This window comes from Cuculus canorus, chromosome 1, assembly GCF_017976375.1.
Source record: "Cuculus canorus isolate bCucCan1 chromosome 1, bCucCan1.pri, whole genome shotgun sequence".
Taxonomy (NCBI): Eukaryota; Metazoa; Chordata; class Aves; order Cuculiformes; family Cuculidae; genus Cuculus; species Cuculus canorus.
This window is the reverse complement of record NC_071401.1, coordinates 148,238,011-148,263,482: the sequence shown is the minus strand read 5'-3', so window position 1 is coordinate 148,263,482 and position 25,472 is coordinate 148,238,011. Positions and strand designations below refer to the sequence as shown.

Sequence of the window (25,472 nt, the reverse complement as noted above, 5' to 3'; positions counted from 1 at the left end):
AAATACCACATTAAAAAAGTGTAAATTTTATTTCAAGGGAAGTAATCAAATATCAAAGGTTTTAGAAAAGCTCTTGTGTTTGCAACCTAAAAACCATAAACACAGATGTTTCATACTTTATTCGTTCCCTTCTTATGTTCTCCAAGTGAATAAATACCAGTAATGAAGAGTAGATTTGCTCATTTTACTAGAAAATAAGGACATTATGCTGTAAAGTTTCATATTGAAGTCAAAGGCTTATTTTACATTTCGGTTACCCAGAAGAAAATTTTATGATCTCCTCCGACCGCACATAATGGAAGAGTTCTATGCCATGTCAAACCAGATCCTACAGCTGCAGTGCCAGTAAGAATGGGCTTTAAAAAAAAAAAAAAAAAGAGAGATATCAGAACAAGTTATCATACAAATTATTTCTATACCACATACAAGTTTCATAGACAAATAAACACCATAGATTTAGAACTCCTTAACAAATACAGTTCAAATACAACAAAAATGCAACTGAAAAATCTGATTATCTGCTACTTAGTTCCAGTAACTACTTATTATAAGTAAGTAAGATAATAGCAAAATATTCCATGATAACAAATTGTTTAAACGATTTTCATTACTATTAACATTATTATAATCATACTTTTATGATTGCAATAAGGTCATACTTTCAAAAATAGAAACACTTTTAAATAAAATTTCTTCCTGTTATTTAAGCATACTCATGACTAGCATGTTTGGCAGTAACATTTTTACTGCAAGCATTACAAAGGTACACTGAACTCTTGTAAAACCGAAATACTATCTATTCTTTGTCTTCACTATCCCTGGATATATTTTCATTAATGATCTAAAATATAATTAGTTCAAATCTGTAAAATATACAACCAGCTATTTTTAGTCTATTTAGAATTAGAAATACAGAAAAATTCATTAAGAAGAGGTTAAATGTGTTTTCCTTCCCTGTAAAACTGATAGGGCAAAGCAAAATAAACCATACAGATCAAACAGCTCTTAAAATAGCAGGTTAATAGTGGTGTGACTATTTTGTTTCTCAGACGGATGACACAAACCAAAATAAAATAGTTAGGCTACACAGTCTTTCCAGATGGTTTGGGCTACTTTTCAATTGTAGCTTATAACTATTTATGAGCCTGATTTGAAGAGAACAGATGCAAGTCTAATCAAAAGCCCAACTCAAAAATATACCTGGGGGTGTCCTAAATGATGAATAAGCAGTTGAGTAGTTGTCTTTCCTGGGTATCCAGTGGTTGCAAACAGATTTTCATTCACTTGGGACCAACTGTGAATAAAAGGAATGTATTTTTCAAATATCCCTATCAGACTACCAGAAGTGCACACAAAGTGGAGTTCTCTCCCTTGTGAAGCTGTCAGATATTCCACTAACATCAGAGAAATGAATTTAGAGAAACGGCTTGTAACTGATTCACCACCCGCAGCCCCGTACGCATGTTGTTGTGAAACTGAAAAACATCATGGGAACATTACACATATATTACTAAATGTAAGTAGGTCATTCACAAATTTCACAAAGTTTATAGACCAGGTCCTCCTAAAAATTAGTTAAGTGAGATGCAACCAGGTCTCTAAACTCACAAATTCATATAGACAAAAAACACTGAACAGAGACAATACTTATACCTGAATAATCTGGCTCGATCAACATGGACGGGTCTTTTATCCTGTGGATAACTAAAACAGACATTAAGGGTAAAAAACTGTTCTGCAAACACCTACAGTTCACATTGTAAATACCAAAGGCTTGCATCATTTAAACAGTGAAGGGAACACAACGTCTACTGTCTGTAAAGAAGCTGAGGGAAAACCAGAGCATTCCTGCAGCTTGCATCTCAACCGAGATGTACGCCAAAGTAAAAAAATGAAGTAATTACCCAGTTTATTATGGTTCAATAATTACGTATTTATGACTTAGAATGAAATTGTAACAAACACACAGAAGTTACAGAGAGAGGGAAACAGTATGAGGTGGTGTCTCAAACAAACAAAAAGACAACATTATTTTTAACCTATAAATATTGATAAATAAAGATGAAACAAAGAGTGCCTCAGAATGATCTCTACTGATTTCATAATTCCTGATGAATGTTCATTTATTTACTGAATAAATGATATCGTACATAATACATTTAAGTGCTATATTATCAAAGTAGCCACATCTCTTCATGTACTGCTCAAGAAGAGAATAAAGAAAGCTGTCTCATGCATAAAGATACCTGGAGCAAGTGACATCCCAGATTAGCCAATCCCTTCCAGCAACTGCTCCAATTTTAAAAGCATTTTTTAAACACCAGTCTGCTGACATCAACGGCATTTGTTCACACTTTAGAGAAAGAATGATCTGGTGTGTAATTATATCATAGAATCGTATTGTTCCATTCTTCTCCGCTACCATCAACTGTTAAGAGAAATTAATAGAATGTTATGAACTTAGCACCTAATAAATCTTAATATGTTTATCAGTACTGTTTAATATTTTCATCAGTACTGGCAACGTGCATGTGCAGCACAGAAGGCCAAGTGTATCCTGGGCTGCATGAAAAGAATCATGGCTATCAGGTCAAGGGAGGCGATTCTGCCTCTCTAACCTGCTCTGGTGAGACCCTGTCTGGAGTACTGTGTCTCGCTCTGGAGATCTTAGCACAAGAAAGACATGGATGTATTGGATCGGTTACAAGGAAGGGCCATAAAGATGATGAGAGTGCTGGAACACCTCTCCTGTGAAGACAGGCTGAAGAGAATTGGGGTTGTTCAGCCTGGAGAAGAAAAGGCTCCAAGGAGACCAGATGTGGCCTTTCAGTACCTAAAGGGTGCTCACTGCAGAGGGACTGGACTAGATGACCTTTAAAGGTCGCCTACCAACCCAAACCATTCTACAATTGTATTCTATAGCAAGCCTAGCATACTTTCAAGCAAATGTTAATATTAAAATACGTACAATTTTTAACTTTGTACCAGAAAGCATTTTCCTGAACATTCTTCCACTTAATAAATAAAGAGCACTTTAATCTATACGGCTGTCACATTGTTACACATAGTGATTATATGATTTTATCTATACATATCTTGCATCATTCGCATTGATCAGAGTAACAGTAGAATTTGGATTTACACTTACTGAATTTACATACCATCTCTTGCTTCATCCTATAGAAGTTTGCCACCAATTTCATTTAATTCTTTTTCTATTACAGTAATATATTCAAATAGTTGTTTATTAAGCATTGTAGAAAGAGCTGTCTGATTAAGTGGTGGAAAAGCTTTTCTCCGTGAAGAGACGATGTTTCTCAGACAGTCATGAACAATAATGAAGGAAAGCAAAGAAGCATTAAAAACAATACTCCAGTGACATCCAAGTTTGTATGGAAAAAAGGGAGCTGTCACCAAACCATGCTTTTCTGCAAACCAAAGGACATGGTGCAGTAAGCATTCTGACCTGCAATAAGCTTTTCAGCAACCCTCAGTCTGTCAAATTGTACTAGCTTTTTGAAGTGTTTTTTTCTTTAAAAAAGAATAATCCTCTGCCTACTCTTTGATAAGGGTCAAAGAAAATACAAGCTCATATATGACTGGTGTAATATTGCAGTATTTTTGGGCTAATCTAGTAATTGTGTTGTGCTAACAAAGCTGCCCAGTAGCAAAAAGTAGCAAACACATTCAATGATACCACCTGAATCAACAGTTTTCCTAGTTTTCTTAGTGAGGACCGGACATTGATACTGGTGGAAAGTGTGGCAAGAATAGAGATCCTTCTTCCCTATTGCTATATAAATATTTTGATACTTTATTTGACTGCTTTTGTCTGTTTTTAAGTGTGCATTTTTGTGGCAATCTGAACAACTATTTGTAGAAGCTTAAGGCAGCTATTGATTGGCACAACAGGAATAATAAAGCAAAGATTGCAGGGACTAGACCATTAATGAAGCTGAATATTTTAGTATATATCAGCAGATTAATCCTCTCCAGTACAATAAGCAGAGAAATATAAAATAACAGTTAATTAATTTGTTTTGATTTTTCAGCACATATTTCATATATTCCAAGCCAGAACAACAAAAATATCCCTTGCTAACTTCAAACAGATCCTTTTCAAAATTTGGCATGCTTTATGAAAGCCTATGTTATTGGTGAACTGTGTTACCATGACTGCAAAAAATTTTTCTCTGGGAACTGTAAGTTAATATGTAATCAGAAGAATAGTTATCAACAACAACTGATGTAGGTAATCAGGAAGGCATATTTCTGATGGGAGGAGTGAGGGACTGCGGGTAAAATTATGACAATGAGAATTCATTTGCAGTGACTTCGCATTAGCAGATCCAACCAATATCCAGTTACAATGTACACTAGCTCCCCAAACTTCAATCTTACTACAGCATCAAAGATTCATAGTTTAGATAACTCCCCCTTCCTGTTATTTTAAAGGCAGTAAGGGTGAAGAGCCAGAAAACAACCTTAAAAGCCTCCTCAGGATGCCAGCAAACACTCATTCCAGGAGAACGTAAACCAAAATGGGCCTTCTCATTTCCTTCTAAATCCCAGACCCTAAAGCAAAAAAAAAAATAAAAATTATGAAGTAATAAATTATTTATTGCCATTTGACTACAAATACATTAACTTTCAGTGCCTCAATACATCCACAAAGGAAGTGAACAAATGAAATAGTGTTCATGATTTATCACTTCAAGAAGTTAGTAAAAGCAGTCAGTGCTGAAAATGATTTATTTTAACATTGATGAACTCAGCAAAGCCTCTGTTTAAAAGGGCAATATCCAAATAATATGACAAGTTTACTCATCTAGACATGAAATCTAGTGATACATTCCCAGTTCATTCATAAGTTGACACTACAGCCTTTGTACTGTACCATAACTAACTGTGAGGCAACACAAAGCAGGAGAGTCAGTGTTAGTCTAGCTGATACGAGAAACTTAAATCATCCACATTACCATGCAAAGGATAAGACCATGCACTGAAGTATTTTGCTTGTCTAATGAATTAAAGATTCTTCCTACAAGATGGAGCAATGGAAATATAAGAATCTCAAAATGAAGCTAAGCCAAACAAAAGGATCTATGGCAGAGATAACACCAGCCCACAAACGGTCTTGGCACGCTTTCAACAAACAAATCACGTCAGCTTAATCTTTTCCTTTAGAAGCCCCTATAGTACATACCACAGTTGAAAATAAATTAAAAAAAAAATCAACAGTATTTGGTCAGTATGGATTGACAGGAAAATCAATGCTGAAACACCAAAACTAGGTTAGGTGATGAGTAAGTTTTCTTTGAATGCATTTGATACGAGAATTAATGAGCTGTGAAGCTACCTGGTTTATAAAATCAACAAAATGAAAACTGAGACCATTCTACCTCACAGCCACTGCTCAACTGCCTCTTTTCCTACAAAATCAGTAGCTCTGTTGTAGGGCAAAGACATCACAGTTGTGACCATCACTCTGAAAATCAAGGCTGCACAGTATTTAGATGCATTTTCATACCAAAACATACACAATATATCTTTCCTCCCTGACATGCAAAACTTTAGAAACAGCCAGATTTTTAAGTCATGTTCTGCCCAGTCTTTTGAGTTAGATGAGTGGCTACATACTATTATTGTTTATTCTAGAAGATTTTTGCTGACTTCCTCCAGACTTTTTCAGTTTATATCTCACCAGGGTGCTTAGAGCCTTATATTTAAGAGATTTCAAAAAACTCTTGAATAATACATCATAAGTCTAGACAAAATATATGGGAATAAAGTAAATATATTTAATGAACAACGTTGTTTTCTTATGCCAAACCACAACAGATCAAATATTTGTTTTCCCTGCAGAAAACACAGGGTCTCTAATCTTGATGGATCAGTGTCCTTATTAAAAAAAGTCAAAACAAAAACCTGACAACTGTATAAAAAATGAAATATCTACTTGATTAGGTAATTTAGAAACATACAATACTTTCTTCTACTGCCAAAAATTTTGCCTTGTAGATTTGTCCAAGTCAAATCAACACTTTCCATGTGTATTTACTGTGCAGGGAGAAAATTATGTTATAACAGAAGATGGTGAATCATTTTGGCCAAAGGAGCATGCCATCATGTTTCCTTCCCTGAAGTGAGTGAGATTATTAGGTGTTGAGACAAAAATTTATGCTTTCTACTTCCCTAACTTTGTTATTTATAAAATACCAAACTTTTATCTCTTACTTGGTAAGAATGGTAAGACTGTTAGTAACAAACAGTAGGGGGGAAGGGATAAAATGCCTCTAATATTTTCTTCTTCTTTTTTTTTTTTATTTTGATAAAAAAAAGATGGTATCACTTAGTTTTGGGGAAAAAAACACAAACAAACCAAAGCCCAGACAATACATACCAAAACAGATCCTTGTCTGAATGCATCTATTCCATGCTGATATGGAAGTTTACAATTACATATGTGTTCAATTAACTCTTTTCAATATTTATTTGCGACCAACCCAAGTAAAAAATGTGCAAAGACCAAAAATTTAGCCAAACTGAATTTGAGTTACTCAATTACTCAATAATAATAACCAAATCAGCTACAGATGCTAAAGAAACCCTCTAGTTTTGTCTACATTCCTATCGTGTAAATCAATCCAAACAAACTGAGCATTTTGTCTCCCAGTCAAAGCCCTTGAAACTTTACTAATATTACTGTGATTTTATACATTGTCTACTTTTCTCCAAATATCGTTATTACTTGTAACCCTGCAGTGTGTCTCCCTCTTACTTCCCCTCCTCCATCAGCCAACCATTGTTGTATAGACTTGTTATTAGGCTTGTGGTATTTGCTTGATATTTAAAAGAGCATCCCCAATAAATTTAAAGGAGGAAAGTTTGAGTACCTGCAGCTGAAATAAGGGCCAAAGTCTGAATAAAAGGAAGCCTCAAAAATAATATGTAATTTGCTCAGTAAATTAATTATTTCTCAAGTAACTAAGGACTGAGAAATTGTATGCTGCAGTGCTCACAACATTTAAACTATCACAAAATACAGATAGCTGCAATGCCATTAAAGAAAATTCTTGAGATATTAGCATTTTTTTCTTGTCACTTACATCCTATGATTAAACAAGCAAATGACAACTGCAGTTATCTCAAAGCACAAAGATATTCAGACTGCATTGGAAAAACTATATTTTACGTTGTATGTGTGAGTGTGGATAATTACATGCTGCATATGTACAGTAATTTCATCATACAATGGACTTTTATTAAAGGAGGCAAGCTATTCAATACATCTGAAAACCTGCCTTGTGGCAATGGGGATGATATTTCTTTTACATTCTAACTTTCTGAATTCAGAAAAATTCTAAGTAGAAAGCAAACCAAAATCCTAAATGAATAAAAAACATCATCTGCAACAGCAAAAGAACAAAACCATATTGCAGTCTTCAGACACTTTTCAAATCCCAAGAAGATGGAAGTAAAAAAGGGAATTCTTTCACCATACGATTTCAAAAAATTTTAGTGATCATTTAGTGAGAACAAACCTTGACATCTGATGCCATTCCCAATCAATCATCACAAAACAAAATCAACCACACTCAAACCATTATTCATAGGTTACTGTCTAACCTACTCTTAAAAATCCCCAACTTTTTTTTTTTTTTTAAATAATGTCCAACTTACATACCATTTTGCTGATGCTTTTTTATCTCCATCAGACATCTATCACATGTAAGGAAATTCCTATCACCCCTGAAAGGCCTAAAGGACTATGGAGAAGCAAGATATTCCTGTTAGAGAGACCACAGCAAAGGTAAAGAGTTAAGTTGTTCTTCATGGAGCACAAGGAGTGAGGAGAGGAAAATATCAGAAAAAGAAAATGGAAATGCATAGATTAGGTAACACTGTGGAGAATACAACCAACTTTGGCCTTCTCTCAGGTCTTCTGCCAGCTCCACATGGAGGTGTTTTATCAAAGATTTAGAGAGGATACTTGGTAGGAAATGAAAGAACAGTAGGCTGAAGTGGACCTGTAGAAATCCCCTCTAGAGGTTCATAAGAGTAAGGTGTAATATTAAAGATAATTTATAGTAATTTTATTTTATTTTATGGGCAAAACGAAGAATTTTAATTTTTATAGATCGGGGAATGCACTGCTGAACTAACCGTTCACTGCTGCAGAATCTGAACTGGGTAGCAGGACTCACTGTTCAGCACAGCACACTGCGAAACAAGCCACACAAATAGCTGCATGGGGAGAAAGGGGAAAATAATCTGTGCTGGCTAGCACTAGTCCACCAGACACAGCCGCCTTAAATTATCTCCTGACTCAGCATACAGGTTCCTGAATTTGTCCCTGTAGAGCATTTCCTTCGCTTACTCTTGATCCATGAAATAAAAGCCTTTCCATAGAGTAAATGTGTAAACACTCTTTCACAAAGTTAATCATGTTTACCATTTTATTTCGGTGGTCAAATTAGTAATTTAAAAGTTTTGGATTTTGGCATTAAAATCCACGTTACCTCTAGTTTCTTGTAATATCTACTTGGATAGACAAGCATTGATCTCTTTTTCGCTGGTAACTGTGTGATGTAAATCTGATTATCCCCTACAGTGTTGGTAGGAGGAGAGGCAGAGGAGCTGCACATGTACCACCTGAAGTGTCTCAACTGACTTAAGGTTAATGTGCATTTCAGAACCTGCACACTCAGAAACAAGTCCAAGAAATACACACTACTACTAAAATATCCTTAACTTTATCTAGAGCAGCATCAGAAACTAAGCAGTATTTGTGCAAAAAAGTGAAGCTTCAGTTGTATCCTTTCAACCGAAGAAATATTAGCTGTCAAGAGTTACCAGCTTATTGTTTTCAATGTAGACATAAAACTAAATGCTTCTGTAGGATGACTGGTACCAGGAAACTCAACTACAATTCTGGCAGTGAGTTTCTAAAACACAAGGTAACTGCTAAACAAACCTCACACAATGATTTCTGTTCAGAACAATTTATAGGCTACACTGTGTGACCCTTAGTGTAAGTCTTCTTAACTAAAGGCTTATTCATTCATGCTTGAGACCAGACTGAACTAACATTCCAAACATTTCATTTTGAAGGTGATTTTTTCTTTCTTTTTTTTTTTTTTTAATGCTGACTGAATAATGTAACAGTAAACCAGTTAATACTTGCATATTGACTGTGAAATACAATAGAAGTTGTTGGTTAATACTTGCATTGTCACTGTGAAGTGTAACAGAAATTGTGTGAGATGACATTTGGGGGACATTTAGGGATGCATACAACACGTGTGCAAAGTCAAAGACTAGACTCTTACAAATCTGAGACTCCTTTTTTTTCATCAATTATAATGCATAACTAGCTTGATAACTGTAATCTCCATAGCTAAGAAAGCATAAATATTTTGATATGAAGAGATACTGGGGAATTCTATCACAACAAACAGACGAAGATGGAACAACATTAAGTAAGATACCTTTTTTAAAAATTTTGGCAAAAATCCATAATTGACTGTACTAGGAATGAGAAGATAAAAGAAAAATACAATTTTGGAGGCAGGAATAAGTGAAAATGGCAACCTTTCAATATAGTCAAAGCCTGAAATATTTATTGAATTAACAACGTAAGGCTCAAGTGCAATAAGAGCTGGCAACACAGTAAAGAACACAATACAAAAAAACCCCACAAACAAGCGCTCCATTGGCTTTTCTTCATATTGCCTAGAGAAAGACCTACAGGAAATAACTAAGGCATAAGAGTACCACATAAACAAACAGACTGCAACTTAAAATACCCTAAAACCAGACAAAACACCACAACAAATTTTGGGACTAGTTAATTTAGTTTCCAGTGATAACAAACCCTTCCCCTGATTCTCTTTCCACGGAGCAAAAACTAACTTTCTGGTGGACTGGCATTTGTGCTATGTGCAACAGAGGCGGCTGACCTTGACAATGACTGATAAATTCACAAAGTCCTTCTCTATGAAGCCATACGAGACACAGCATAAGTAACTGAACTCAGAAAGGAGAATCAAAGCACAGGTACATTCATGGATAAAGTGGAAGATGAGTCAACTGCACATTCTTTTCCATTACATGCACAAAAAGAGAAGAAGATTATGTAGTTTAAGGAATAATAATTAAAAAAAAGAAAATGAAAGAGGGAGGGAGGCAGAAGCATGGATGAATCCTTTGCAGCCAATCTAGTACTTGATGATGATAAGAAATGGCCATGCTCTTATTATTAAGGGCCTGATACTGTCAGTAATCTTTCAGTTCAATGAGGATGCATGCAGTATGAGGTGGTTATTAAACAGATTGAATCAATCTTTTAATGGTCAGAGATTAATTTTTAGCATGGATGTGAGTTCAGTGGGTTTTACCAGGATGGTATTTTGCATTAAATACTTCCAAGAAATATCAGACAGTGTCAAAGCCTACGTACAGCAAAGGGGTGTCTCATACTTTCTTCCAAACATTTCCCATGTTATTTTTGCAGAGGCTTTATTAAGTATCCGAACAAAACGATTTGTACATCTGAACCCCTGCAGCCTTCCCTCCTACACTATGATTCCAAATTATAACAAAACAAAAAAATATTGCTAGCTTTTCAAGAGTGGTGTGCAGGGAGCTGCACACGCAGTTCTCATTAGTAAAGCGGGATGCACACATTGCAACACAAGACACAAATGTTCAAAGAAGTGCATAATGCTTTATAATTTTAAGGAATTGAATGAAATATTCCTTAAAGTTATCATAAAAGATTTTTTTTATCCATTAAACATGCTCTTATGATACCAAAAAGTGGAAGAACAAATTACTAAAATTTCACATAAATAGTATAAATTTTGCAACTGACCTATAAAAATTAGATCGTGAAGAAAAAAACATCTCGATATGAAGGAACACAATTAGATTAAATCCAAGAGGCAATTTACCTTTCTTCTCTGGCATTCAGCAGAAATGTATAAATAACCTAAATTTGATTTTTTCAATGTATACACAAGATATATACTTTTACTTATTTTTGCTTTAATTGTACTCAATACATTAACACATATGACATAAATAAAACTGATTCAAACTTTTGTTTAATATAACAGTAGTTATTTTATCAATTTCCTCTGCTGATCTTCTACTATTTTCTTTAAATGTTGCAACCAACTTTGAATTTTATTTCCTATTTTTTAAGAGTAAAATAATTATGAAATGCTTAAAGAAATGAAATACAGGAAATTATCCTGTGAATTTCTTAATATTACTTTGCTATATATTATAGTATAAAATGAGCAAAATTTGAAAATTACAATGTCCTGCCATAGATATAAATTAACTACATGCTTGTGAACAGCCTCATCCATCTGATGGCTATTTTGTAACATGGGACAAAATGAAAGACGTAATATACAGTATTTAGGACCCAAGATTTGAATTTTTCCATCAACTTTGCAGAGGTAACAGCTGCAGGAATTTTTCACAGTTGTAACTGTAATATGGTAGGTTTTAAGAGCCTTCCACAGGTGTCTTCTTTCAGAAAAGCAATTCTTTTTAAGGTTATATTACTTTTGAGATTCTCAGTGGTGAGAAATGTGAGATTATGAAAGCGTACAGCATATTTACATACTAACAACTTGTGAATAAAGGTGTTGTTTCCATTCATAGACAACTACATAACATAGATGGCTACTGCAATTATTTTTATGCAGGAGTGTTTTTAATTCAGTTTTACTTCATAGCTGGGAAAAAATCTTGTGTTGTGAGACCAACAAGGCCAAACCAAGACAACGTGCAAGAAACAAGAATTCCTGAATGACACGGTAGGAATTCAAGGGTAAGAACACTGACTATATCACCACAGCCTCTTCAAACGGCATCTGACTTACGCTGTCTGTCTTTCAAGCAAAACGACTGAACCCAGCTCTGAGAGATCATTGTTGCAGCAGCTTGTGGCAAGATTGTTTAGTGCATGAAAACTGAAAATTTGGATTCCTTAGAGATCTCTGCTGAACTTACTACGGAGTGAAAATCAGGGAAGATATAAACACAGTTGTGTATATCCTGTACATACTGAGACATTGTATTAAAACATTACGAAAATTTAAAAATTAAAACATTTTGAAGATTGTTCTCTGAAAGAACAATCCTCAAGTACTCAAAACTTCATGTTCTTGTACTCATTGTTCTAGAACTTTACTCCAAAGGTATTAACAGATGATGTATCCTGAGAACAATTTCAGGGTAGAAATTCAGTACAGACTTAAGAATTATTCCTCTTCTTACATTACTGCTGAAGCAAATTACACAGTAAGAAAGGAATGATTTTGTTAAGTCTCAGGGAATGCATTTTCCATTACTTCTGAAAGTGTAACCTTTAAATTCAATAAAAAAAGTCTTCATGCTCCACATGCATAAATGGAAAAAGTAAGAATACAAGTAGCCAAAAAAAATCCTACTTATTTCCCATGGCTTGTAACCAAAGACTTTATGTTTTACTGCATAAAATGTCTTTCAGAGTTAGTAAGTTGAAATCTTCATAGTATAAATTAATTATATATTTTTTATTTCCTTTTCATTATTATCAATTAGACTACTGGTTTTAAAACAGTTGTCTTTCATCCCAGGAATGCTGATAATTTCATAAAATAAACAAAAAAGTGCCACACATTCAAACAGCTCTTTATGAATAAGCCTAATATCAGTTTAGATTTGATGAAGAAATCACGGACAGGAAGTGAATTATAACAAGCTGTAAGTAAATCATACATTTCTACTATTAATTCCTAATGCTTTTGTTAGGAATATAGACAAGTCATCTATGGAAAATGTGCCTACTGACCAGAGTGGTATTTCTCAGTTCTCTAGGGTTGTTAAAATCACAGACCTTTTAGATTTTCAATTTATGTAAGACTGAGCAGATCAACTAAAGCTACTAAATCGTGATTTATACCAGTTAATGGTGCAACCTTTACAAAATCTCAGACACAAGAGTAATCATCCCAAGAGCTATTCCCTTCTCTCTTTAGCTTAAGTGAAAAAGATGGCTTAAGTGAAAAATTATGTTTTTTCACCTGAGTACTACCTAGTCATTGATATAGGAACTGATATGGTGACATCTTCAAAGAGTAAATATATAATTCATATAATCAGCAAAAAACCTAACACCGTTCCTTTAGTGAGACGAGTTTTGGATTATCACAGCTATTACAAAGACAAGTCAAAGATGATGCTTTCTCAAGTCTCTTGCTGCTACTGTAATGACCTGCAAAACCTGCATGGCTGCCCTCCTGATCTCTGCAACTGTGAGCTACATTGGAGGGATAAGAATAGTAGCTTCATAGTTTCATGTGCACTACTTAGAGACGGGGGGAGACATCTTTTGACAAGGAAAAAGTTCTGTACTAGAAAAACTTGATCAGTATTTTTCAAAGCATTTAACCATGTGTCCCTTTTAATTCCAGTTACAAATAACTAAATACATGGGTTTGAAGCAGTCACAAACATGCTATTATGAGCTGCCAGTACACTGTATTCGTACAGTAGTATCCTCTGTCTATGTAATCCCACCTCCTAGTAAGGCTAATGAATTTGCATAAGCAAACAAGCTTGCATATACATACTGGTTTTAAACTTGACTTGTCTGATGTCAGAATGGATAGAGAGGGTCTGTACAGTGCTGAGCTATGCATGTCTTTTTTTTCCTATCCTCATGCCTTTTATTCCTGTCCCATCAGGGAAAATTACAGTTTATGTAATTCCAGGACAGTATAGTTTTCAACACACTATATCTAGTCAGTTCAAATGGTTGCTTTGGAAAAATACAACCCACAAGTCACAACAAAAAGCCAGTCCACAATCCAGTTAACAAATTGTGTACTTGCTGTCTTGTTAATGAACTAGTCTCGTTAGTGGGTTCTGAAGGCCTACTAAAAATAAATATTTATTTAAGCAAGCATATAAACCATACATGCACAGAAAAATCCCAATACTATTTCAATAATGTTTTGAACCAAATACATACCTGCAGGTGTGATCATCACTTACACTTGCAATTTCTTGTCCTTCTTTGGGAGAAAACACCAAATCATTAATGTAATCTGAGTGGCCGTCAAATGTCTGTCAACCAGAAAAAAGAAATAATTTTACCTTAGAGCTGACTATTTATCAATCCACAATGTATGTAGTAGACCCAATAAAGGAAAGATGTATCAGTGTTAAGATAAAGTTATTTCACATGGAAGGTGAAAAAACTATTTATCAGTATCCGGAGTTCTTTAAAGTATTTAATTCAAGCGTAGACTCATTCTGTAGGTGAAAGGACCGCTCCCCCTATTCCTTGTAGTTACCACAGAGGTCAGCTTGATGCCCTTCCTTGACAGAAATCACTGGATGACACCAGAACATTTTATCCTCCTATCAACCACTGAATTTTGAAGGTAGAAGATAATAGATCTCAGATAAAAAGAGAAGAATGAACAGGAAGTGAATGTATACATGATCTATCTTAAAGAACTCTGATCACTGGGAAGTAACTTTTATCTCTGAATTGTAGTTTCACTAGGCATTACTGCAAGCAGCAAGAGTTTTTTCCTGAAGGAGCAATAAACCAGCTAGTTGTCCAGCATATGCTCTTTTCGATGCTGTCAACACACAAATTGCCTAAGAGGCCATGTCCACTAAAGATGCAGACCAAAAGGCTTTTTCAGGAAAAAAAAGCAAGTGAAAAAACTCTCAGTGAAAGATGAAACAAAAGACAGTGCATGCTGAAGACAAAAAATGAGAAACAACAGTACAAGCAAAACCAAGCAAAACATACACCACCTTATCAATTAAGCACAATAAATATTGAGCATTTGAGAAGAACAGACAGTGCTTTGTGCTCTGTGCTTTATATGCTGTCATGCTGAATAGGAAAGAAAATGAGGTATAGTGCACACTCCTCTGTCATTATGAATTAACAGATCATCATTCTCAAATAACAGGATATAAGCACTCATGGTGTGAATGTAAATGTGAACTATTACTCAGAAGCAAACATTTTTAGTTTTATCAGAAAGGACCAAGCCATTTCAAAGGGAAGCTTATTACTGTGTAATTGTTCTCATCTGAAGGTTATTAATTGTAACATTTTTATTTCAAAATACTGAGAATAATTTAAAGGTAACAAACCCCAACTTAGCAGCACAGCCTTTCTTAATAAAAGCAAAATCCCAATATTAATGAAAAATATAAGTTAGAAGACTTTTCAGCTATCTTGGTCATAGTATCAAGACTGCTTTTTCTTCTGAATTCTGTTTAGTGTTTTCCACTTATCTAGAGACATGGGTTATCTTCTGAGGTTTACAGTATCCTTAAAAACCTAAGCAAAAGAACTAACACACGTCTAGCATTAGGCTACCACACAAAACTCATCTCATTTAGGGTCCAGTCAAAGTTTAAAGTATATTCAAATTCATTCACATAGGGGCTTGGCATGAGTAGATCACCTCCGGTCTCATTAGAACACCTCTAGCTAGTAAAGCTGAGTTTGCACCATCTGAGGACTATCACATATTTTCTCTTATTAACTACATCTATGGTCTTTTTGGCAGAAATCTGACCTATAGTTAGGCAAATATCCATGTACTTGTATCTGTTAACTGTTGCATCCTTGTCAGTCCACTGATTAATTCTCAAGGCATTGCTGCTCTTGTTTTGCCCAGCAAGGTATCATAAAAAGGAGAAAAAATGTCCTCTGGATAATAGCATGACATGGAGACACTGCAGAGGAAAACAAGGTTGAATGAAAATAACCAGCTACAAAGTTTTCTGGAAGGAAAACACACTATCCGTGTAGCTATTCTGAGGAACAAATGCAGAACTAAGCAATAAAAAAAATATCTTGAACATGCACAATAACTAAATCCTCCTCTGTAAAAATTTTATGAATGCATCAAATCAATACAGAAACATTTTCAGCAGCCAACTTAATTTTTTCCAACAGCTCATGATTTTATTAAAACCTAGTGGATTACACTAGAACTAATACATCCTAAGATGATGCTAAACTATTTATACAGAAAGCTAAGTCTTTCGAAAATTTTCAGCATCCTGAATTCAAATATCCTGCTTCATTTTACTTCCACAGTTCTGATGCAATATGCTTTTTATTAAAGAAAATTTGAAGCAGGAGAAGGAAGCCACAATTAATTTCCACATGAAAACCTCAAAAGAAGTAAAAGATTTCATGAAGATCCATCAGTCATATTTTACCTTTCATTTGTTGTTCTGGGCTTGATCCAACCCATAAATTTTGCATTAGTTGTGTTGACAAAGTAACGGAAAACTCAGTATGCTTCAAGTTCCTTGTTGATAATTACATCAAGACAGTTTTTCCACTGGGAAAACAGAGTAAGATTACTCTGCCTATCCTTCCAGAAGCAACACATACTAATTGTTTACTATAAAAGACAAAATTACTGTAATCACAGACTTCCTTCAGCTTTGTTTGCACATTCTGTACCTCTTCTGAAAATCCTATGTGTAAAGTGTGCACTGAACAATGGATCAAAGTCTTCCCTGCGATCTTTACGAGTTCAAGCTCAGGTTTATGAAATAGCTTTCTGAGGTATCAGTTGACAGTTACTAAGAAACCACTACATCAAACTTTATTGAAAACCAGCTCAGCACAGCTCACAGTATTTTTGAACAGCTGAGATTTTGCAAATATGTTAAATCAGAGTTAAGTGTTACTTTTTTCTTGACAAGAAGTATATAGTTGTATAGTATGACTGTCCAGGTATAAAAAAATAAATTACTCTGTAAATACAGTATGTATTTTCAGCTGTTTTCAGATTATTTTTAACATTAGACAAAGACCTGAGCCAATAACAATACGGATTTTTACTTTTTCCTCAGTCTCAGTACATCATTAATGAAGTTCTTAGATTGTTAATTCCCATGATGGCACTGGCAAAATGCTAATAGCTTTACTGTTTAATTCAAGCTAACACCTCTCATTTGTATTGCATATGCACTGAATGATCTTTAATCTTCTGTAGTGTCAAAAAAGAAGCAGCATCCGTAATATCTTCACCTGACAAAAATAAAATTCTATGACCCTTCTGTCTACATTAGACACTGGAAGAGCTTACTCATATCAACTGGAGCTGAATTATTAAGGTACTGTAATTGCTTGTTTCCTTCTGGGGTAAAATAACTTATATACTTCTAATACTTGCAGCTTTGGCTGTTCAGCCTAAATACCACAACCTAGCATTCAAACACCTATTGTATTAATGCTCTGTGGTCTCTATACTCACTACCTAAAAAATTATTCTGTGTTTTGCCATGAACATACTTTTGCAGCAGAAGTTTAGGACTGCAAGTCAGAGTGTTTTGTGTAGAAAGAAGTCCTAAGGATACATGAATCAGTTCTCCAATGAACCTTTTTGTATGAAAAGTAATTACCATCTTAAGGAAATGTAAATGTGGCATTTCCAATTTATTTCTAAGTGTCTAGCCAAAGCTACTGCGTAATAAACTAGAAGTGCATGTTTTAAAGTGTCACTTGTGTTGGTCAGATACCACGAAAAGATCTTGTCAGAACTGGGAAAACAATAACCCATCTCAGATACTCTGTTCTGAAAAAAATAGCAATCAGCAGACTGTGCTACTGAGTTGCGCCCTTTGCTTCCCTGGTTGTAATACAGATCATGCATTGATAATAAGCTAGAAAAGAATAATCTCATTGAAAAGATCAAAAATTATTGTTATTTTAAAAGTGTGCCGTTTTTAACCTCATTCTAATTCAGTAATAAACAGCTTACTAGAATTCTGTATTCTAATAAATTTGCTTATTTGAACTTGTATGTTGAAAGTTGAAGATAATGAATTATCAAAGGTGTGTTTATGTGAAGTTATAATTACCATTGTTCCTCAGTTCCTACTGAGCAAAATCGCAGACCTCACTGGTAACCCATAGCCTTGAGTCTGGGCTGTCTGCATACCACATCAGTGGGGTGAGTCTGGAAGCTGGTGTAGACATGAAGCCTACTCTGGAAGATACAGAGGAGCACCTTTTGCTAAGGACCAGATGATGTAGGGACAGGAAGAGGTATGGAAGTTATGAACTACCAGAGCTGTCACATTCAATTTTTGGTAAAAAACACATAAAGTTTTTGATCATTAATTAACCCCCAATAAAAAAAAAGTAACAGCTTTCATATTTATTATACATGTGGAAAGAAACACTCATTCATGGCTTGAACAAATGTCCACTGAAGGCAAGAGACTTCTCATTGATTTTAGCAGACAGTCCGCTTGGTTCCTTATTAATCCAAAATAAATAAAAATATCAAAATTTAGATGTTGAATTTAGCTGAAAGGAGCCCGTAGTACCAGCTTCAACCATATGTTTGACTAATTCCACTTACTAACCCTTCATCATCTACACTGCTATTAATGATTTCATCCATTCTGTCTTCTGCGTGCTTATGAATAGCTCTATAAATTTCTAAAATTGCAACGGACATGCATAATTAATTAATAACTTCACATTTTGCTAAAAGGTGAGAAGTTTTAATTCACAACTTGACATTAAAGTCTGTCGTCCGCAATATCATAAAACTGACAGATATTATAGAGAATTTTAATAAGCAATGACAGACATCAACTCACAAACAAACAGCATTAAGAAAAAATATTTTGTCAGAAGTGCCACCTAAATTGACTGTAGCTATGTCAGCCATTCCACTGCCTAAGTGACAAAACCACACAAGATGATCAAACACGACAGAAGGAAATTAAGGGGACATACATATATGAAGTAACTTTAAAAGTATTTACTTTAAAGAAAAGACATTCTGTTTTTAGTAACATCCGCCTTATACCATGCCTTTATTAATTCCATTATCAGTATGGCCACATAAGTAACATCTGCAATTCACTTGGTTTCTGTATGACAAATATAACTGTCTTATTAATACAGATTATCAAAGCACAGAGAAAGTCTATTACTCAATGCACAATTCTCACCAGAAGAGGCACTAAAAAAGAAGGAACCCTCTCCCCTGATTTTTTAGTATGTATTAGCCTTGCTTATTCTTGGCTGAAACCTCAACAAAAGAAATTCAAACTGGTTAGTACAAACATCTAACAGTTCTTGGACTAAGGCATTGTTTGGACTAAGGCATTGTTTCAAAGACAGAATATGGAAGAACATGACACATCTAAGTGACACAGAGGCTGACATGTCTTGCAAACAAAAGAAATTTCCAGAAAACCAATCTTCATCTTATAAAGTGAAGACAGTATTTAGACCTGGCTTCTTTTACATCACTGATTTAAGAACACTACCAACTACACTGAAAGAAGGGGAAATTGTATATGAGTAGACAGTTCCTTTGTTTCTATTTTAGGAACAAAGCAGTCACAGTCTATGGGCATGTTTAGTACACCTGTCTGTACTTATGTACTAAATTCAGTATTTTTTCTTCCAATTTTCTACTGTTTGAAAGAGCTGCATTGCACCTTGCATTTCAGCACAAAAGAGATATGACTAAATTTGCTTTTCTTATAGAGGAGTCCAATAACCAACATCACATAAAATTTTACAGGTATCTATATAAAGGAACTTTATCCAATACAGTACTTAAAATTCACTTGCAGAACATTCTGTTTGTGAGTATATATTAGATGATCCGTAAGCTTCTACTTGCTTTTCTTGAATTTGGTTAAAATTGTTACATACTTTTAAATCAAAAGAGTACGTGGCTGATAATTACAGTTATTTCCACTTGAAAGACAAAAAGGTATATACGATACAATGATTTTCCCTAGAGGTCATGGAAGTAGGATCTGTCACAGTTCAGCGTTCTATCTCACACAGTGCATTAAGCAGAACGAGGCCGAAGGGCAGTTAAAGATCAAGCTTAATCAAAGACAAAGATTTTTTAATTATCACCTCAAGCTGCCCTTACCTGACATTCATTCTTGTCCTGCAGGTCTGACGTAAATAGCCGTAACTTCCTATCAGAAGCTGCAGTACAAAACCTGCAATCAACAAAGAAAAGCCCCCCCTTCAGTCAATTAACACTGCAATGGTTGACTTTTTATCAATTTCCCTTGTTTAAACTTGCAAAGTAACATGCAAAGGAAAATTCAGATCTAAAAAAAACCAAAACCAAAAGCTTCTATCTTAAACTTTTCCACTTTGGCAACAAGCAGAGGTAGAAACGGAACTTACCTATAAGTGAGGAGACTACTTCTTTATGGAAAGAAACACAGAACATTGTTGCGAAGTTAAATTTGGATCAGCTATCAATTATCTGAAATATCTCATAATTGCCATTGAAAAGTCTTTTGGAAGAAATGGCAGAGCACAGGAAAGAACCCTTGTTATCAGTGTTTTAAAATACCAAAACACAAATTCATAAACCAATTTCTTATGTAATTTAAGCAAAACACAGTAAAAAAATGCAGCATTAAGCAATCATCATCATTTCAAAGAGGCTTACAAGCTATTGAGAACATTCTAATTCTTAAGTAGGTATTTAATAACCATCCCTCCAGATTTACAACTCAACAGGTATCACAAATAGCATCTGACCTTCTAAACACAGCCTATCCTATGCAGAACATTACAAATAGCTTTATTAAGCAGGCCATTACAATAGTCTCATCCTTAGTAAAGTTCTTAGAATAATTCCTTCTTCACAGATGTACAAAGAAAGAACTAACTGCATTTTAGCTCTACTAAAATGCTGAATATGGGAAAAAAAAATTACTGCTAGTTCACTGAGGGGAGGGGAAAGAGGCACAAGAAGTAGGACAAAAAAAAAAAAACAAACCCAAAACCAAATAATATGACTAAAAATGAAAATTCTGTTCTGCTTAAGTGTTCAGAGCCTTCAGGGAGTTAGATTTCATCCATAAGCTTTTGGTCCAATATTAAGTAATGAGGGAAAACAGAGAGAAGACAAAGATTATAAATACCTTATCTGAGGAGGTAAAGCATCAAGTCTAGTTTCTGGACTCCATGCTATGGCATCAACTCGGATTCCATGCTGAAATGTTCTCAGTGTCTTATACTGCATGCCTTCCACTTCTGCATCCTCCTCCTATAGAAATATTGTAGTTAGCTATCCAGAACTCCATCTCAATGACTTCTAACAATTCAGGTGCCATTGAAAGGCTTTAAAAATTACACTTCTGGGATATTTTTACATTGTTGCAAAGCACAAAAATCAGAAGTGAGCTACAAAGACAATAAACCCATTCTTTGTACTAGTAATATTGTCACAGATACAACTAAAGCCACTTTTAACAGCATGGTAAATAAGTACACGCTGCAAGGTGAAGAAACAATGGGAATAAAAGCAAGTATGTAATTTACACTATCTTTTCTCCAACTTGTTTTTACACCATAGAAAAATGCTAGCACTTCCAGAACAATATTCTTCAAACAGCAAGAACTAGAAAGGTACCCTCTGCCATCTAGCATCACCAGAATTACTAACTTGTCTATTTTTCCCACTGGTAAGCACACTGAGTGGTGGGAAAAATGAAACAAAAATTGGAGTTGTGGACTTACCAGTTGACCTCCAGAAGACTTTAAAAGGTTTTCAAAACATGTAATGTAGCATCTCAAAGGACATTTCTACAAAATTTTCTCTATGTCACAATTCTGCTTTAAGGTAAAGAACCTCTCTGTACACACACAGCATAACGTAGAGGCTAGGAAGCACCTAGCTGAGGAAGTATGAAATTATCCACTCTCTCAAAGCTTCTTGAAAAAAGGAGCAAGAATAGCATTTTCTTCCCCTACCTTGAAATACTCAATGATTCCACATGTGGAAGGGAGGATGTGGAAATTACAGAAAAATTACTTTTTACCAGTGGTTATCAAAATTATAATTACTTTCTTCTCAAGGCTCACACCAGAAACAAGTTAAGAAAGCAAAACCAATTACAATTCATTTTTGTGGTTATCACTAGGTGCTTTTCAGAAAATTTCCAACAGTAAGACTTTTGGGAATAATAATAAGGCCAGTTATGGTGTTATTCATATTAGATAAGACACAAAAATAATACTGTATAACAGAGAAGTGAGTTGAAGAAAAAAATCTTAAAAATAGATTCCAAATGTAACTGTTATCTCCTATTGATTTTCAAGCATCTATGCAAAAACCCCCACCCATATGACTGAAAAAATCTTCTACAGTATAAAAATATACAATAGAAAGTTACTTACATTTAAAAAACTTTCATAATATGATGACTAAATAATTTCAAGGTAAGAAAACAAATTTTACTGTTTCTAAAAGTCTGTGATAGAAATCCAACAAAAATAACAGAGAAAGCTAAAAAAATAATTAGGTAATTATTTCTAGTCTCTCCTTAAAAGAATGTCTACAAAATTAACATAGACGCTTCAGTTGTAAAGTTGAAAGTAGTTGTAATCTTTGCTGTTTCGCAGGCTAGCTGACAGCTTTAGAAGATGACTTAATCTAAACAGCAGAAGTACACAGAACAAAATATAACTGAAAAAAAGGAGCCAATTATGGTGTGATGACAAAGAACATTGTACAGCCAATATTAAGTTGCGTATTTCCAAACTTGCATGCTTATGTTCTCAGATAGCAGTCAGCAATATTAGCAAGAGACACTAAAATGGGATTTCTCTTCCAGTAGAGCACTCCTGTTTTCTTTGTAGTCTGCTCATGGGAGTGCAATGATAGGATGAGAGATAACAGTTTTAAACTAAAAGACTATGGGTTTAGATGAGATATTATAAAGGAATTCTTTACTGTGAGGGTGGTGAGGCACTGGCACAGGTTGCCCATGGAAGCTGTGGCTGCCCCATTCCCGGAGGTGTTCAAGGCCAGCTTGGATGGGGCCTTGAGCAGCCTGGTCTAGTGGGAGACGTCACTGCGCATGGCAGGGGGACTGGAACTCGATGATTTTTAAGGTCCCTTTCAACCTAAAACCATTCTATGATTCTTTTCAAATGGAAGTTTATGCCAGCAGGACGGTAATTTATACCAATGCATATTGTGTTTATACATGTTTATATACTTATTTTCTTGAAGATTAAATATCCCAGACTTGTTAATGTAATAAAAAATTCAAATCCTTCCCCCGATTATATGGGGAGGAAACAGGAAAGTGATCCATGTCTTTGTGCAGTAAAGGTGCTGGGAAAGCAAGTTTGAGGAAGAAATTAAAAAAATCAACAAGAACACAAACTAACCTGAAATCTGCATGCCCCAACAACAACGTAATTATTGCCACCATATGCAATGAGGGAACATGCATCTCCACTATCAAATGGATTGAATTTTACCACGTGCACATAATCTTCACAATCCACAGTGTAAGCAGCGTTTCTAGTAGAATCTTGCTTCATTTTCAGTGGACTAAATCAAAGTCTCACGAAGCGATGTCCTCTCCAGGATGAAAATCTACATTCCTACACAGAAAGTTTTAAAAAGCTTTACTAATTTGCTTGAAGAAAAACCATAAAAGGTATTTGTGGCACAAGACATCAATATTCCCTGTAACATATTTAAGAACACAAAAGCCACACTTAAGCTCATTATTTTCAGATGCAGCACACAGTTTCAGCACTCAAAAGATTAACTAACCTAACTATCATACATCCAAAACTGTCTCTACAGACTTCAGCAATAACTGCAGATTTTGTGCCACTGTTGGCAACCCAATACCAAGACATTAAGTAACTGTACACACCGGAAAAGTCACATATAGAATTCTTACATTTTCAACCAAATTACAAGAAATTTTATATTATTACCTTCAGATTATCTTTCCTTGTGTACCTCTTTAAAGACCGTATGTGTCTAACTAAAAGCAGTTAATTAAGGCTGCAGCACTCTAATGAGAATACTGTCATGCACAATAAACACTTGCATGACTTAAGCCACCCCAAGCGTGGGCAGAGCACCTACCCCTCTCTAGACCAAAGAACTTGAGCTTTATGCTACTTAACCAAGAAAATCAGGTTCCTGCGCTAGAGGACAAGAGGCCAAGATACACAACTGATTTAAGAATCACTCCTTTTAGTCCCAGTACAGATCTGATGCTAGTCTAAGGCTTTTTGGGCAATCAGTCCTTTAATTACACACCATGTGGAAAAACAGCTTTCTATCTAGACCTCTGACAGATTTTGCTGTGTTAACAACCTGAAGGTCTCCGCATCCAAGACTATTTTTTGTTTGGGAGCCACCCAGGTTTGAGAGAGGCATCACTAGGATGTAGAGGCACTCCACAGTTGCAATGTTTATTTATTAATTAGTAGGACAGACCATCACTAACCATATAACTTGTATAACTAGGCCACATGCAAACTCCAAGTATTGCCTCCATCCAGGGACCGGACAGGACAGGACACTGCCATAGACACAGAGCCATACTGATACTCCCCCCCTCAAATACTGACACACACACAGACCCACCCACTCAGAAAGACACATAGATCCACTTAGACACACACACACACAGAGGAATCACCCACCCAGGAAAGACAGACACACAGACACAGATCCCACAGCCACAGACAAACACACACAGGACCCACCCACTCAAACACAGACAGACACCCATACTGATACTTCCCCCCCTATACTGAGACACATGCAGACATACCCATACCACCCCCCAGACAGACAGCCATCCTCCACCCAGACACACACACAGGACACCCTCCCCTTCTTCCCCCCTCCCCCCCCCCCGCATCCTGACACACACAGACACACACACACAGAGGACTTCCCCACCCGGACAGATACACAAACCCATACTGACACCACCTTGCGCCCCCCCCCTCCCCGCCATACTGACACCCGCCCACCCAGATACACACAAACACATATACCCCCCAGAGGACCCACCCACCCACCCACCCACAACCACCAGCCTAGACCCCCACCCACCCAGATACACATGGACACACACACAGAGGCAGGCAAACTCCGCTGTGCGAACACACACAAAACTCGCCCCTCAACACCTTCCCCCCTTCCCAGGGTCCCAAACAAAGACCCCTCCACCACCTCCCTCCACCACCCTCCCCATCCCTTCTCTCGCCCCGCACTCCCTATCCCTCCCACCCCCCCACCTCCATCCCTCCCCTCTGCACCCACTCCCTCACTCCATTCCTCCTCCCACCCCATCACTTCTCATCCGCATCCCCATCACTTTTCATCCACATCCCCCCCACACCCCCACACCCCCCTCCTTCCTTCACTGCACCCCCCTCCCCTCAGCACCCTTCCCACCCCCCCACTTCCCACGCGCACCACTCCCCCCACCCCGTACCCGCATCCCCCTCGCCCCGCGCTCACCTCCAGGCCCCGCGCTCACCCCGAGGCCCCGCCTCCCCGCTCCCCTCCCGCCCCCCGCGCTTCCGGGCCGGCGGGCCCCGCTCCGCCATTGGGCGCAGCCGCGGGGCGGGCTCC

The 25,472-nt window shown here is 36.2% G+C and overlaps 1 protein-coding gene across 3 annotated transcripts; it reads right to left on the bottom strand.

The window, feature by feature from the left end:
• On the bottom strand, positions 1–25,400 carry NUP37 (nucleoporin 37). Of its 3 annotated transcripts, none has more exons than XM_054056156.1 (10): positions 25,359–25,400; positions 23,246–23,464; positions 20,989–21,113; positions 19,974–20,046; positions 14,036–14,130; positions 4,485–4,575; positions 2,247–2,428; positions 1,654–1,704; positions 1,201–1,294; positions 1–356 (listed from the first exon to the last, which is right to left on the bottom strand). In XM_054056156.1, the coding sequence occupies exons 2-10, from the start codon at positions 23,399–23,401 to the stop codon at positions 243–245; spliced, it is 981 nt and encodes a 326-aa protein (XP_053912131.1). In that variant the 5' UTR covers positions 23,402–23,464; positions 25,359–25,400; the 3' UTR covers positions 1–242. The 3 variants fall into 3 exon arrangements, with proteins under 3 accessions (XP_053912131.1, XP_053912133.1, XP_053912132.1); XM_054056158.1 differs by having other exon boundaries at positions 25,378–25,391; XM_054056157.1 differs by lacking the exon at positions 25,359–25,400 and adding an exon at positions 25,333–25,354.
• Between the last annotated feature and the right edge of the window lie 72 nt (positions 25,401–25,472).